At 41.0% G+C, this 13,558-nt stretch overlaps 1 protein-coding gene across 1 annotated transcript; it reads left to right on the top strand.

Moving 5' to 3' along the window:
• Positions 1-2,094: 2,094 nt before the first annotated feature.
• On the top strand, positions 2,095-8,018 carry LOC118769067 (BOLA class I histocompatibility antigen, alpha chain BL3-7-like). Its single transcript, XM_036516078.1, has 7 exons — positions 2,095-2,207; positions 3,755-4,012; positions 4,495-4,770; positions 5,291-5,590; positions 6,211-6,326; positions 7,406-7,430; positions 7,969-8,018. Exons 1-7 carry the CDS (start codon positions 2,150-2,152, stop codon positions 8,016-8,018), a joined length of 1,083 nt encoding a protein of 360 aa, XP_036371971.1. The 5' UTR covers positions 2,095-2,149.
• Positions 8,019-13,558: the final 5,540 nt, after the last annotated feature.

Below are 13,558 nucleotides of genomic sequence, written 5' to 3'. Positions count from 1 at the left end.
GAAGAAAAATCCCCAACTCTGTCTGCCTCACTTCCTGGGCTCTGAGCCACTTTCCTCTCACTGTATAGCCCACTGTCAGAAACATGCAAGCGATTTCTCTGCAATGGGGGGTGGGGGGGGGGGGGGGTGTCTGTTTTTAGGGGCTGCTATGACACCATGTAAATAATTTGTCTTTGTTTCTTTTCAGGAACTTTCAGGTCTGAACCACCTCCTCATTATCACCTTGACTGATCCCGCTCTGCCTCACAGCCAGCAGAAGGTGCTCGAGGAATTTCAGAGAGGAGTTTTGAGGAATCTCACTTAACTTTGTGGTTAGAGGCACAGGTTACCTGTGGATTACAGCCCTACTGTTATGTGTATGTGTGTGTCTGTTTCTGTAAGTTCCAAAGTTAATGCTTTAATACTGAAGGTATGTAGTGTAACAGAATAATTATTTAATCCTTTTAAAAGAATGAATGAACCCCCCCCGAGTGGCTCAGAGAGTAAAGGTGGTCCTCTCAACCACTTGCTGAGGTTCCAAATCAGAAATATCATCTGCCAATGGTGTGCAAGGGTGTGTGTGTGTGTGTGTGTGTGTGTGTGTGTGTGTGTGTGTGTGTGTGTGAGTGTGTGTGTGTGTGTGTGTGTGTGTGTGTGTGTGTGTGTGTGTGTGTGTGTGTGTGTCCCACTCTTTGCTTTTGTCTATATCACTGCTTCTCGAGTCAAGAATGCGTATGTATTTGTGTATGTGTGTGCATACATTATCATAACTTCCTCATTATACTTGCAGTACTTCCTTGCTCAGAGTGCCTTAGTGTACTCAGTTTACATGGGTACAAATGACCTCGCTTTCACTACTGCATATTTCGCTCTGAAACGAAGAGCCTTGCAGCAGCAGCAGCAGCAGCAGTGTCCCAGCTGCACCTGTATCTCATTTGATTCACTTTTACAGTACATCTGTTGCACCCTCTGCGTTGGGGTGTTTGTTTTGTTTTCCTGTTCGCCCTGCTTTTTGGCAACATCCTGGCTCTTTGGAAAGCACTTTTCATTCGGGAAGTGTGTTGTATTGCATATTGCTGTTTGCATTGCTGTTCTTTTTTCAAAGCACAAACATTTTGTGCACTATTATTACTGGGACGCATTATGGTGGGAACTATTGTAACTGTTCTCCCTCTCGTTTAATGTTACGTTACATTACATTTTTGCCATTTAGCAGACACTTATCCAGAGCGACTTATAGGTTACAGTTTTACATGTTACCCATTTGGCAATTATGGGTTACGTACCTTGCACAGGGGAACAGCAGCTGTGCCCCACTGGTGAATTGACATTTACTTTTGCATTTATTCGTTTGGCAGATGCTTTTATCCAAAGCGACTTACAAGTGAGGTACAACACAAGAAAAAAAAAAACCCATAAAAACTCAATAGCAGAAGTGCTGCATGACCACGTTTCAATGGTTAGCCAGACAAGGTAGGCTACCAGCTAGTAGGTGGAGCCAACGAGTGCGTTAAACCATTAGATTACTTTTTTTAATATATTTTATTATGAAACATTTTTGAGACGTGAGAAATTCCTTTAGGGGCTAGTGTTGCAGATGCTCATGCGAGAGCAGAAGAGCTTTGTCTTCAGATGTTTCTTGAAAGCAGAGAGGGACTCGGCAGAACGGATGAGGTGTGGAAGTTCATTCCACCATCCGGGGACAACTGCGGAGAAAGTTCTGGATAGCGACGGGACCACCAGACGCCGTTCGGTAGCAGAGCGTAGCTATCGGGAGGGAACTGACCCAACAACCTTTCGGTTACAAGCCCTGCTCCTTACCACTATGCTACACTGTGGCCCCAAGTTCACAAGTTCCACATCTGACTGCAGCATTCTTGTCAATAAAGGTAGTATACGGTTCATTTTAATGCATTATGATAAATTTCATCGTTACACAGTATATGAATGAACCTTCCTTTCAATTTTGAGCCGCTGCCAATTTTGCTAGAATTTTGTTTACGGTCCTGAGATGCGTTGCATACTTGGCTGCTACAACAAGCAAATGCCAGGCAGATTTTCCTGTTATAACTACGGGGTCCTCGCGTGCCAACGGGACATTCTGCCGAGCTCAGAGGAGCCGTCGTAGCATTAGCGCATATTTCACCAAAGACTGATCTTTTTCTGCAAGATGAGAAACCTCCTTCTGTGTGGTCTAGTGGTCTGTGGCATTCACTCGACCTACACGGGTAAGTTAACCCTTACATACTGTTCATATTCCATGCCTTCACAGTATTCAGAATTCAGAATACACAGAATTCCCCCTTAAAGCACACCAGATCTAAGAAAATGATTCAGATCACTGTTCAGCTCGAGAACCTTTGTGGATGGCTTTTCAGTGCGCGGTGTTTAGAACTGAATTTTGCATTACATTTACATTCAGTCATTCAGCAGACGCTTCCATCAAGAGTTACTTACAAAAGAACACACAATAAGGTCACGCTAGGAGCAGATTAAATCATTAATGTCACAATTCCATAGTCGGAGTCATTGCATATGAAGTCTTATTTGGTCAAATGGCACGGTAGGTGCAAGAGGCAGTTTGGGGATATAGCGACATAGAGTAGTCTGGTTCAATTGTTTGGATATTTGTTTAAATTTCAGGTTATATAGCTGGATAGGTTTTACAAGGTTCTTTCTCGTGTCGTGTCGTCAAATCTTGGCGAATCATGACTGAATTATATAGTTATCTTCATGGGTGAATTATGAATGATGTTGCAACCGGTACACTGTAAGGGCAAAGACACTCAACCTATTTTTCTTTTTTGCGTCAGCCCTCAATTTGAAGAGTTGGCTTTATGCTCTGAAATCGGGACTGATTATATACTATTGCCTGTGATTAAGTGTCGTTCCGTCATCATTCCCCCCCCCCCCCCCCCCCACCGTACTTTCTCACTGAAAACATCAGTTATTAAGTCTAACATTTGATAGTCAACAGGTGTGATATTTTTGCTAATATGCTACAGTCTATAAAAATTGGACAGTTCAAAATGGAGTAATTTGATGATATGAACTGGAGACAATGTGCTAAGTTATGTTAGATATTTACGTGTGCAACGTTTCAGAGCTTTACACATTATGGTGGATTTATCGGAAATTGTTTTGTAGCGTCAAACTTTTGCCACCATTTTGTGGCCACAGATTTCATTTCAAGTACTGTACAAGCCACCGTCTGTTTTTTACAGCTATTTTTTAGAAAGATTGTGGAAAAAATCCAAACAATAACAATGCAAATAGATTTTTGGTCCCCAAATAACAACAATATAGTAATTATATGATGATTCATTTATTTATATTATATAAATATATATATTTTATTAATTTATATTATTAATGATAATTAAGGATTAATTAAGGATAATTAAGGAGAGGGAAGAAGCAAAACAATGACAATGGCGAGCAAATAGCTACTAAAATAAACAAAGTTACCCTATAGTGTACTAAAAATACTATAGTGCTTTGCGTGAATGTATACATGTGACATGTGCCTAACATTTACATTATGTTAGATTGTCATTTTGCATTATTGACACTCTTATCCAGAGTGACTTACACAGTCTAGTCTTTCTTACATCTAGTAAATCGGCACGAAATTTCTTTGAGTTGGTGTCTTTGTCTCAGACGTTGTGCAGTACATTACCCAAAGTCACAATATGCTTGGTTCAGGTCATGTTCCTGATATATGGAAAGCAAATAATCTGTCTAAAGCAGCTTTTCTTTTTCACTCTAATTGTAGTGACACACTCCTGGAAGAACTGTTTAACTGGCACCACAGGAGTGAGTGCGTTCCCTGATTTTGTGGCTGTAGCCATTGTGGATGAAGACACAGTTGGGTATTTTGATAGTAGCATCAAACGCTTACAGCTCAGACAGCAGTGGTTGGAAAACGTGGATGAGACCTACATAGATCATTACACCAGAAGTCTTAATACCCTCACACAAAACTTCCAACTGATGTTGAGAATTTCCATGGAGCTTTTCAATCAGTCAGGAGGTAAGCAGCACTAGCAGAGATGGTTACTAGACTGAGGTTGAAATTCATTCAACTATTCATTCATTCATTTTAACTACTTGGGTTGGGAAAAATCTCGTCCCACACCTTTGGCCCCAAACTGATTTCATCCTCTTACTGTAGTGCTGGGGGTGGTTCTTTTCTCTTGATGCCTTCCCCACAACCTGAACACCCACTACCAGCTTCTCAATGAGAATTCACCATCTCCAACAGTCTGGTTGCTTCTCTATACATTTCCACAACATAGCAGGAGATGGTAGAGCTCTTGGGGAAGTGTCAGTCTTTCCAATGCTGATGGGACTGAGCTCTGTCGGCTGCAGCCACTGCTGTACCATCCAGACTAGTTTTAGGAGCTGAGACACCAGTATGGCTTTATTTGTTTTAGTTTTTGTGTTTCTGGACCAAAGCAGAGCAGAGTGGTGAATGTATGTCATTGTTCACATGTGTCTGTTATTTCCCTGCAGGAATCCACACGCTTCAACTCACGTTTGGCTGTCATTTGGATGATGAGGGAAAAACCAAAGGTTTTGTTCAACAAGGTTATGATGGAGAGGATTTTCTCACTCTGGACACCAGCACCTTCACCTGGATTGCTGCCAACCCACAGGCCTTCATTGTCAAGCAAGACTGGGAGTCTAGTGGAACTATAACACAAATCTGGAAAATCTTTTTAGTGAACGAATGCATTGAAGTATTGAATTTGTTTATTGACTATGGCAAAGACAGCCTTGAGAGAGAAGGTACAGTCAGAGACTCATTCCAGCAAATCTTAGCCACTAGAAAACACAGAATGCCATTCAAAGTACAGCAGTATCAAGAAAAATGGCATGAACATCAATCAAAATCAATCCATACATAAAAGAAATATTGATTCTCTTTACAAGCTAGTTGCTAATAAGCTGATATGTCTAGCTTGCTAATGAGCACACTCACATCTCTCTAAACCCAAAGCTCTGTGAGATGGTCTCACTGGAAATGTCTTAGGACATTGCCTTTGACAATCCTAAGGAAATAGACAAACTAACTTGATAGTTACTGAGCTAATCCACCTAACAACCTATGGACCTATGGGAAAGTAATTCCAAATACAGCTGTATTGGATAGTATGTTACATAAATCTTCTCAGTTAGAATCGTCTCAAGATTCAAGACTCAGACTGTGTTTTGTTGCTTTATTTTAAAATACAGACTTTTCCAAGGCAGGGTTACTAATAGGAAATATATACAGCCTTCTGACTCCCTCCCTCTCTGTTTCTCTCAGTCCCTCCTGAGGTCTCTCTGCTCCAGAGGGACCCCTCCTCTCCTGTCACCTGTCTTGCCACCGGTTTCTTCCCCGAAGGAATTGTGGTGTCCTGGCAGAAAGACGGAGAGGACCTGCATGAGGACGTGGAGCTGTTGGAAACGGTGCCCAATGAGGACGGAACATTCCAGACCAGAAGTAGGCTGACAGTCTCACCTGCAGACCTGAAGAAGCACAAGTTCACCTGCACTGTGGACCACAGCAGCCTGGAGAAGAAGATTATCAAGCCTGTGTCTGAGGAGGAGATAAAGACCAACCAGGGTAAAGATAAATGGATTAGTGCTCGGCTGGAACAGTGAGAGAGTGTGAATGGCTAATAAAAGACACAGATATGAGTCCAAGGCTGAAATCAAGCTTCAACGTGACACGAGTTAGTCCAGCATAGTGGCTGCAGAGAAGACGTTAGATGTATGAACACAGACAATGATTGAGGGAAGATTTCCCCATAGGTCAGATCAATCTCATTGATCAATGTCTCAATCTCAGTGATCAGTCTCAGTCTCATTGATCAAAGTCAGTAATCCAAATGTATGGATTACTGACGTTTGTAATAACATCACATCAGTGTTACCATAAGATCTGAGGATGTAGACAAGACTTGCATGTCTGTATATCCAGGATTTAGTTTAGGCGAGCAAGTAGCCATGACTCAGTGGTCACCAAGCGTCATGAAGGTGAGGATTTCAGACAGAATGTCTGTGTTAAAGAAGTGAGCCTGCTCTGTCAGGCCATTGTGTATTTCTGTCTATGTATGTGCGCGTGAGTTGGCGTGTGTGTGTGTGTGTATGTGTGTCTGCTCATTTCTCTTTCTCTTTCTTTCCCCATCTGAAGGGGTTTTGTATTTTCACTGAATAATTCTCTGTCTGTGATAACACATCCAGAAAGACTTCCCCTTGTTGCCATAATCGTTGGTGTTGTGGTGCCTGCCCTTGTCCTGGCCATCATCACCGCTGTTACTGGGGCCATTCTGTGGAAGAGGAGGAAAGCTGGAAACTCCGTAAGTGGTTTTAAAAACCCATAAAACAACACCCAGGAACACAGGGGATATCATGCAGTTATGGATGAAGAGGACTCACTGTTTAGACAGTTTGAAACTATGCCCCAGATGTGAGATGCATTATATTTACTGGTATGTTTGTAATAATAATAATGTCTCAATGCAACGATACATACTATCGTTACACTACATACACTATCGGTATGTATCTATTCACTTCAATATGATGCAATACAATTTGATACAATACAACTCAATATTATTCAACGTAAGCTTAAATATTTCTCAGCTTTTAAAGAAATGTGTCTAAGCATTAGTTCATGATATGCCATTGAAATAACATGAACACTGTTCAAAGATTACCAGGATTGCTGCAAGTTTCATCCAAATTGCTGCATTAATATTAATAAATAAATAAATAAATATCAATGGTATGGATTGTTTCTCATATGCAACATGGATAAAACTGTATCACTTTTGTATTGATGCATTGATACAAATAGATGCATCGTTGCACCCCTAATGAGTTAAGTTTCTCTAAGTTATTTTGCATTTGATATTGCTTGCAGTGAAACTAGCTATACCACTGGAGAACATTCAATGGCAGTACAGAGTGTGATGTTAAATAAGTACAATATAAAATAATATCTTCAGCAAACAATTGTTCTTAACAATCTTCACACTGTGTCATGCACGTAGCTAGCTAATGTACAATATATATTTTTGTTATTTTAAATAAGTTTTTACACTGGACCACAGAAAAACATTACTTTTGGCTTTTTCAATGTACCTAGATATGACTGTGGGGTTAGATGTGTGGAGGGAGTGACTTTATATATTTAAATACTAATTTGATGGTATGCCCTCCTTTTCAAGTTTCATTATGGAGTTATATGGAATAACACAATAAACGTCACATACAACCTTTAGGGGTGTTTGAGGAGAAGTTGGGGAAATTCGATCTGGGAACTCTAAGCCAGTGACATGCAGTAAACCACAAAAACAGCCATACGATTTCTGACCCAGTTATGCAAACTGAGACTGAGGCCACACTGACTCTGCCTGTCTTCGCGTTTTAGGATGTGCTTGAGGAAACGGCTAGCAGTAAGTATGCTCTCTCTCATATCTGCTTACATTACATTACATTATTGTCAGATGCTCTTTTCCAGAGTAACTTACATAGGTTACAGTTTTATCCATTTACACAACTGGAGGCGATTCTGAGGCAATTGTGGGTTACCTTATGCAAGGGTACAACAGCAGTGCCTCTGCAGGGCATTGAACCAGCAACCTTTCAGACCTATTGCTTATAGATACGGCATATTTGTGGATTTACCTTTATAATGTACCCCTTGTGAATGCAGAGGATCTACTGTACTGAGATCAGGTAGATGTTTACAGTATCAGTATCAATCATGCATTACAGGTCCCTTTGTGTTACACTTCTAGTCAGAATAAAGGGATAACAGAAACACTCCTTGCTCAAGAGTGACCTCATGTGTCCCTACTCTATGTGTACAAATTTCCCTGGCTCCAACAGCAACATTATTAGTCATATAATTAAAGTACGTAATTAATCTCTGTGTGTCTTTAACTGCGCATACGTAAAGCAGGCTGGATTTTTCTGTTTTTTCCTCTTTAGCCTCAGACAGTGGCTCAGACTCCTCCTCCAATGCTGTATCAAAGGTTTGAGGACTCTATCAGTAAGTGCCATTAGTGTTTATTGACTTCATTCAGCAGTTCAGTAACTACCACTTCTTTGAGAGTCTTGGTCTTTTCTACATGAATGTGTCTGGTCTCTAACTATAGTGTTCTGTTCTTAACAAAGATGAGAAGAATTCCAGAAAGGGTTTCTGAAAAAATCAAGCCGGAATACACACACAATGCTCTTCAGTCTCTCAATCTCTCTTGTGTATTAATATTTTCTTTAACTTAGTGGCTTATGGGGTGAGAGCCTATGGGAAACCAATTCCATTCACAGTCATTTAACAGACCCCATGAACAAGTAGCAACAGGGATAGGCATAGGGGCTGTCTGAAAATTCCCCTCTCAGATTTTATTTTTGAGATTCAATTAGCAAGTTGTGTTGTGTTATGGTGCAAAACTCAGTGAAGTCACTGATTATTAGGGTGCGGAAAACTGAAAGAGAACATGGACATCGGAGGGCGGAGAGGAAGGGGACTGAATGAAACAAAAACCTAATTCCTTTCTGGAGGAAGGAATCTCCATCTGTACTCTCTGTCTCTGGTTCTTGGCAGCTGAGCCAAAGTCCCTCATTTTCTTTACTGCTCTCAGTATCAGTTCCAAAGCTGTGCAGCTACATGAAGGCAGTTTAGCCAATGGCCCAGGGCATGCAGTCCACAACTGACATTTTGTTGTTTGATCATTTAGAAGCAAAACAAAACCCATGGACATTTGTCACAATATGAGTAAAAAAATCATGGTTGCCTGGCTGCTTGGGGTGGCATTATGCTGTATTGTTCCAGACTTGTAGCTCAGAGGTTGCGGGCTCCATTCCCAGCTGGTGTACAGTGCAGCTGTTCCTTTGAGCAAGGTGCTTAACATGACTAGCTGCAGTAAATGTCCAGCTACGTACATGGATCACAGGTAAAATGTAAGCTATGTAAGCACTGTGGGTAAATATGTCAGCTATGAACGTATGTAACGATGTAATGTGTCCAGGAACCTGGAAAATCTCTTGTTACATCTTTATTAATTCATTTTTTTCAGCATTGTCATTCTTTATTTGTTAAGACCTTACCTGTTCTACATTACTAACAAACCACGTAAAAAAAGTCAATGATTATGGTTTATTGTGAATATGATAAATAATAACTGTGCCTATTTGCCTAGATAGTGTCTGCATTGTTTGTACACACATGCTGCTTTTTCTACATTGTTAGAAGGTGAAGGGACACCTGCCTCTGACACAGTGAGAAATACGAGGTGTCGCAGCGCCCTCTACAGACGGGCCCTTTCCCTGCTCTGATCATCAGGAGGAGCCAATGTATGGTTTATTTCCATCTTGCTGTGTTTCAAGTGGGTTAATACTCCTGACCACGTGGGGCAGTACATGCGAATTGGGTGAAAGGGATTTTGTTGTGTTGGATGGTAGGCGAACACATGGTTCTTACTGCAAGCAGGAAATATTTAAACAAATAAAACCTGAAGACAAAGAAAACTGCAAGCAGAAACCCAAGGGGGAGCCACACTGCATAAAGATGACCTTTGCCACCTACCACCACTGTGACAGTTTGTTAATAACTTTAAAGATTTGTTAATAATTCAAACTTGAAATTTGCAACAAGTATACACCGTACAGTAAGTTTATCTGTATTCTGATCACTACATCCTTATTCTGTGAGACAGTGCATGTCTGTCATGCATTTACAAAAACTAGATCCATTCAGTGTGTCGGCCATCTCATGACTTGAGGGCTGGCGCAAAATGGCTGTTCACTGGTAATATGCCTGGGAGGTGTGTGCCACAGCAAAATAACCCCAGTCAACTGAGTCTGTATCTGTGTTCCCCGCCATCACTTTCACGTTCTTGCCAGTCTGCATGTCGCCCTCCCCGCCCTCTTCTCTCTTTCTTTGGGTAAATTTTATATCATCAGAGCTGCATTTTATTAGGGAATGTGCTGATGTGATCTGACATTTGTGTGTGTGAGTGGTCCTGTTGTTGGTGAGAAGGACAGAAAAGGGGTACCAGTGCATCTGCAGTCATCTAAAGCAGAAGTGAAATTGACAGGGAGATGCAGGAGAAGATAAAAAGAGAGAAGTGAGAATGGTATGTTTGGCCCTATAACATACAAAATGAGGTTGGTGAGATGATGTTAGGTGGTTCTGAAGAAAATGTTTGTAATGTGTTGGTTGTGTCATTGCGGTTATTTTTGCAAGAAGCCCCAGAACTGGCCAAACTCTTGATAAACACAGAATATTAAAAAAGTGGCAGCTGTTGGGCTATAAACCTGACGAGGTTGGGGTTTGGGGTCCCAGGACGACATTTTTGAGCAAATCATTCTAAAATGGGTAGGCTGAGACTTCTGTGGGGGAGGATATTACTTGGATCCACAATCAATTAGACAGCAAACGCAGGAAAAATACAAACCCATTACTTACAATTCAAATCAAATTTAATTACTTTGCATAAACATTTTCCCATATCAAGCGAGACCAGGGTGACAGTGGTGAGGAAGAACACAGAGGAGGACAGTAACACAGGACCGTTTGAGGACAGTGCAGCTTTCTGGACTTTCTTATGTCCTGTTCTGGATATGGAGTATCTGTCCGTCCCATACTCCTGTGCAGTGTGTAAACACTAAGCATCACAACCATCCGATAAAAATACAACAACAAAATGTTCACGAATGATTTCTGTACCTTTTACATAGCATAGGATGCTACAGGAAGCACAGGTAAATGTCAGTAGTTTCTCCTCCTTGACAAGCAAAAAAGGAGCTGCGATATCTTCTGTTGCAATAGAACGTTAGCAAAATAGACTAGCAATTAGACTAGTTCAATCTGGGTTTGTTTTTACCATACAAGAAAACGCTGTTGAAGATTCAGAATGTCCAGCCAGAATGTCATCATAATGTGCAATAACTCTGAATGCCTCCTTGTGGTTGCTCTCATTGTACCGTGCTGCGGCATCCTGGCTCTTCGGACGTTTCATTTCTGAAACGTGCACTCTGCTATTTATATTACTGTTCTATATCCCTGCCTAGTAAGCACAGCCAATTATTGAAAAATTACTACATAAATGTGATGTATTATTAATGTGAAACACAGCCGATCAACACATACTTTATCTACTGGTGTTGTTAATGTTAATGTTACTACTACTACTAGTGGCTAATGCTGCATAGAGGGAAATTTCACTTCTGCTGTTGTGAAAATGCAGCAATAAATAGTCAAATAAACAGCAGGATACTGAGTAGCAATGGTGTGGCAGTGAAAGCTGAATGCTTGCTGTGCGTCAGCTTGTCCAGCCACTTCCTCATCTGCAACGGAATGGAAACATTATTTCATCTCTCCATGACAATGGCGAAGTGTTGCAGACTTATCATACAAGTTGCCAGATTTCCAGCATATAGTTTTCTATTTTAGACCGTAATAATAATGAGTAAAGCTTGGGTTTTTCCCCCAGGGGTGTGTACTGTAATGTAATTTATATATTTTTTTATTTGTTGTCACATGGGGTGGCCTGGGGGTGGGCCACACAGGAAATCTTGCCACCCCAGTGATCCCCCATTCCAGGTGCAATTTCCTCTTTAACAGTAAGGAACGCCTGTCACTTGATTTTATTTGTCCCCCTCATCTTCAGTCCATCATCAGGAGAAAGATCAGAGGCAACCTTTTCTGAAGCAGAAATTCCAACAAGCTGCTCAACTACAACAGAAAAAAAAATGATTGGATTGTTGATGTTAGTTCTTTGGGGATTTCATGAAGGTTGAGCTAGTGATGTTACAGTTTGGGGGGTTGTCAAATGTTAGATATTGTGTTTGGCTTTTTTGTTTTATTTATTATTTTTTGTTTCATGAAAATGCTTCACTATAATTCATTTAATGAATTGAACATGTGTTGTGTTTGATAAGAACAGTGTGGTGCTACTTCAGTCCTTTAGCGGTTATGTTAGTAGAAAAATATTGAGACCAAAGCTGATCAGTTTAGAATTGGGGTCATTACGGGGAAAGGAGGGGAGGTGGGGCACAGGGTCTGGTTGACTCAGGGCACCGTGGGCTCTTACATTGGGACTGGATTTCTTGGTGTGGGTGATGGCCCAGCTTTTCACTTGTCAGCTGCCATAGTGCTTCTACCTTCCCCAACCAACCCCATACCTCTCCACATCACCAGCCCTCTCCTTATTGTAGCAAGGCAAGGAATACAATACTGGGGTGGAGGCTTACCTTACACACAGAGCTTAGAAGTAGGGGCAGTGCGTTTAGACAGTTATTATAATTAGAGCTACTAGCTGTTAGCTGGGGTAAGAGGTTAACACACCTAGTAGCCATGTATGAGCAAGAGGTTATGCCTTTAACATAATTCCTCTCTCTGGCTTCTTTATAAATCTTAAAATATCCCACGTCTGCTGAATGCACTTGGAGGAGCTGAGGCCTTTACGCAAGAGAGTATTGCAGAGTATTGTTCACACACACACTTCAATCAATCTCCCATGAATGCAGCATTTTTTAATGGTTTCTATTTCATGGTATTGACAGTCTTAGGAAGCCAGTTGGTCATTTAGCAGACGTTCTTATCCAGGTCAGATTACGAAGCAGGAGCAAAGTGCAATAAAGCTGCAGAACAACAGACCCTGTCCGAACAGGCATCGGTCTCTCACACAGTGCGGAGAGCAACAACTGACAACCAAATATTGTTCAAAAAGCAGTAAAGTCACTGATATGATACTTGGGGTACAGAAAGCCAGGGAAAGAGAACAGGGGAGGGAGGGGACTGAGCACCACAAAAAAGCAAAAGCCTGACTCCTTACCAGAGTCCCTCTGCCCTTTCTGTCTCTGGTCCTTGTCTTTCATCAGGCAGCTGAGACACCCACTGGTTCAAAGTCCCTAAGTTTCTTGACTGTTCTCAGTATCAGTTCCAAATCTGTGCAGCTAAAGGAAGGCTATTTAGGTAGTGGCCCAGGGCTTGCAGCTCACCATGAACATCCTGTTGACTTCCTGTTGTGTGTTCGACCTATTTGATATGTCCGTGGATCTGTTGCTTGTTTTTCCTCTTTTTAATACGATCTGTTATTCCTGTCAGATCATTATTTTGGTATTACAGCTGTTCATAAATAATACTGACTTTTTTCAGAATTGATTTATTTGTTCAATAAGCACTTACATGTTCAAAGCTAAGTCAACACCACATAACATGTGAAATAAATTAAAAGTCATGATGGTTAATTCTAAATATGACAAATAATAACTATGCCTCTAGACTATTTTAGTCTTCATGAAACACTGATGAGTAGAATATAACTGCCATTGATGGTACCTCGGAGCTCAGCTGATGTGTATGATGTACAGAAATACACTGTGTAGTTTACCAGTGTCAGCACATTAACTCTACTTTAAAATAACTGTCTTAAATGTTATTATTTGCATTTCTACAACAGGAACGAGTTACTCCTTATTTAAGATCTTCAGTTCTCAGATTACCTCTCAACTTCTTCTGTTAGATAAACTATATAAACACCTGCATACTCCATGCTCCATGCTCAACCCCACA

Source organism: Megalops cyprinoides, chromosome 21 (assembly GCF_013368585.1).
Source record: "Megalops cyprinoides isolate fMegCyp1 chromosome 21, fMegCyp1.pri, whole genome shotgun sequence".
Classification (NCBI taxonomy): Eukaryota; Metazoa; Chordata; class Actinopteri; order Elopiformes; family Megalopidae; genus Megalops; species Megalops cyprinoides.
Note: the sequence above shows the minus strand (reverse complement) of the source record. Positions and strands in the feature narration are given on the sequence as shown.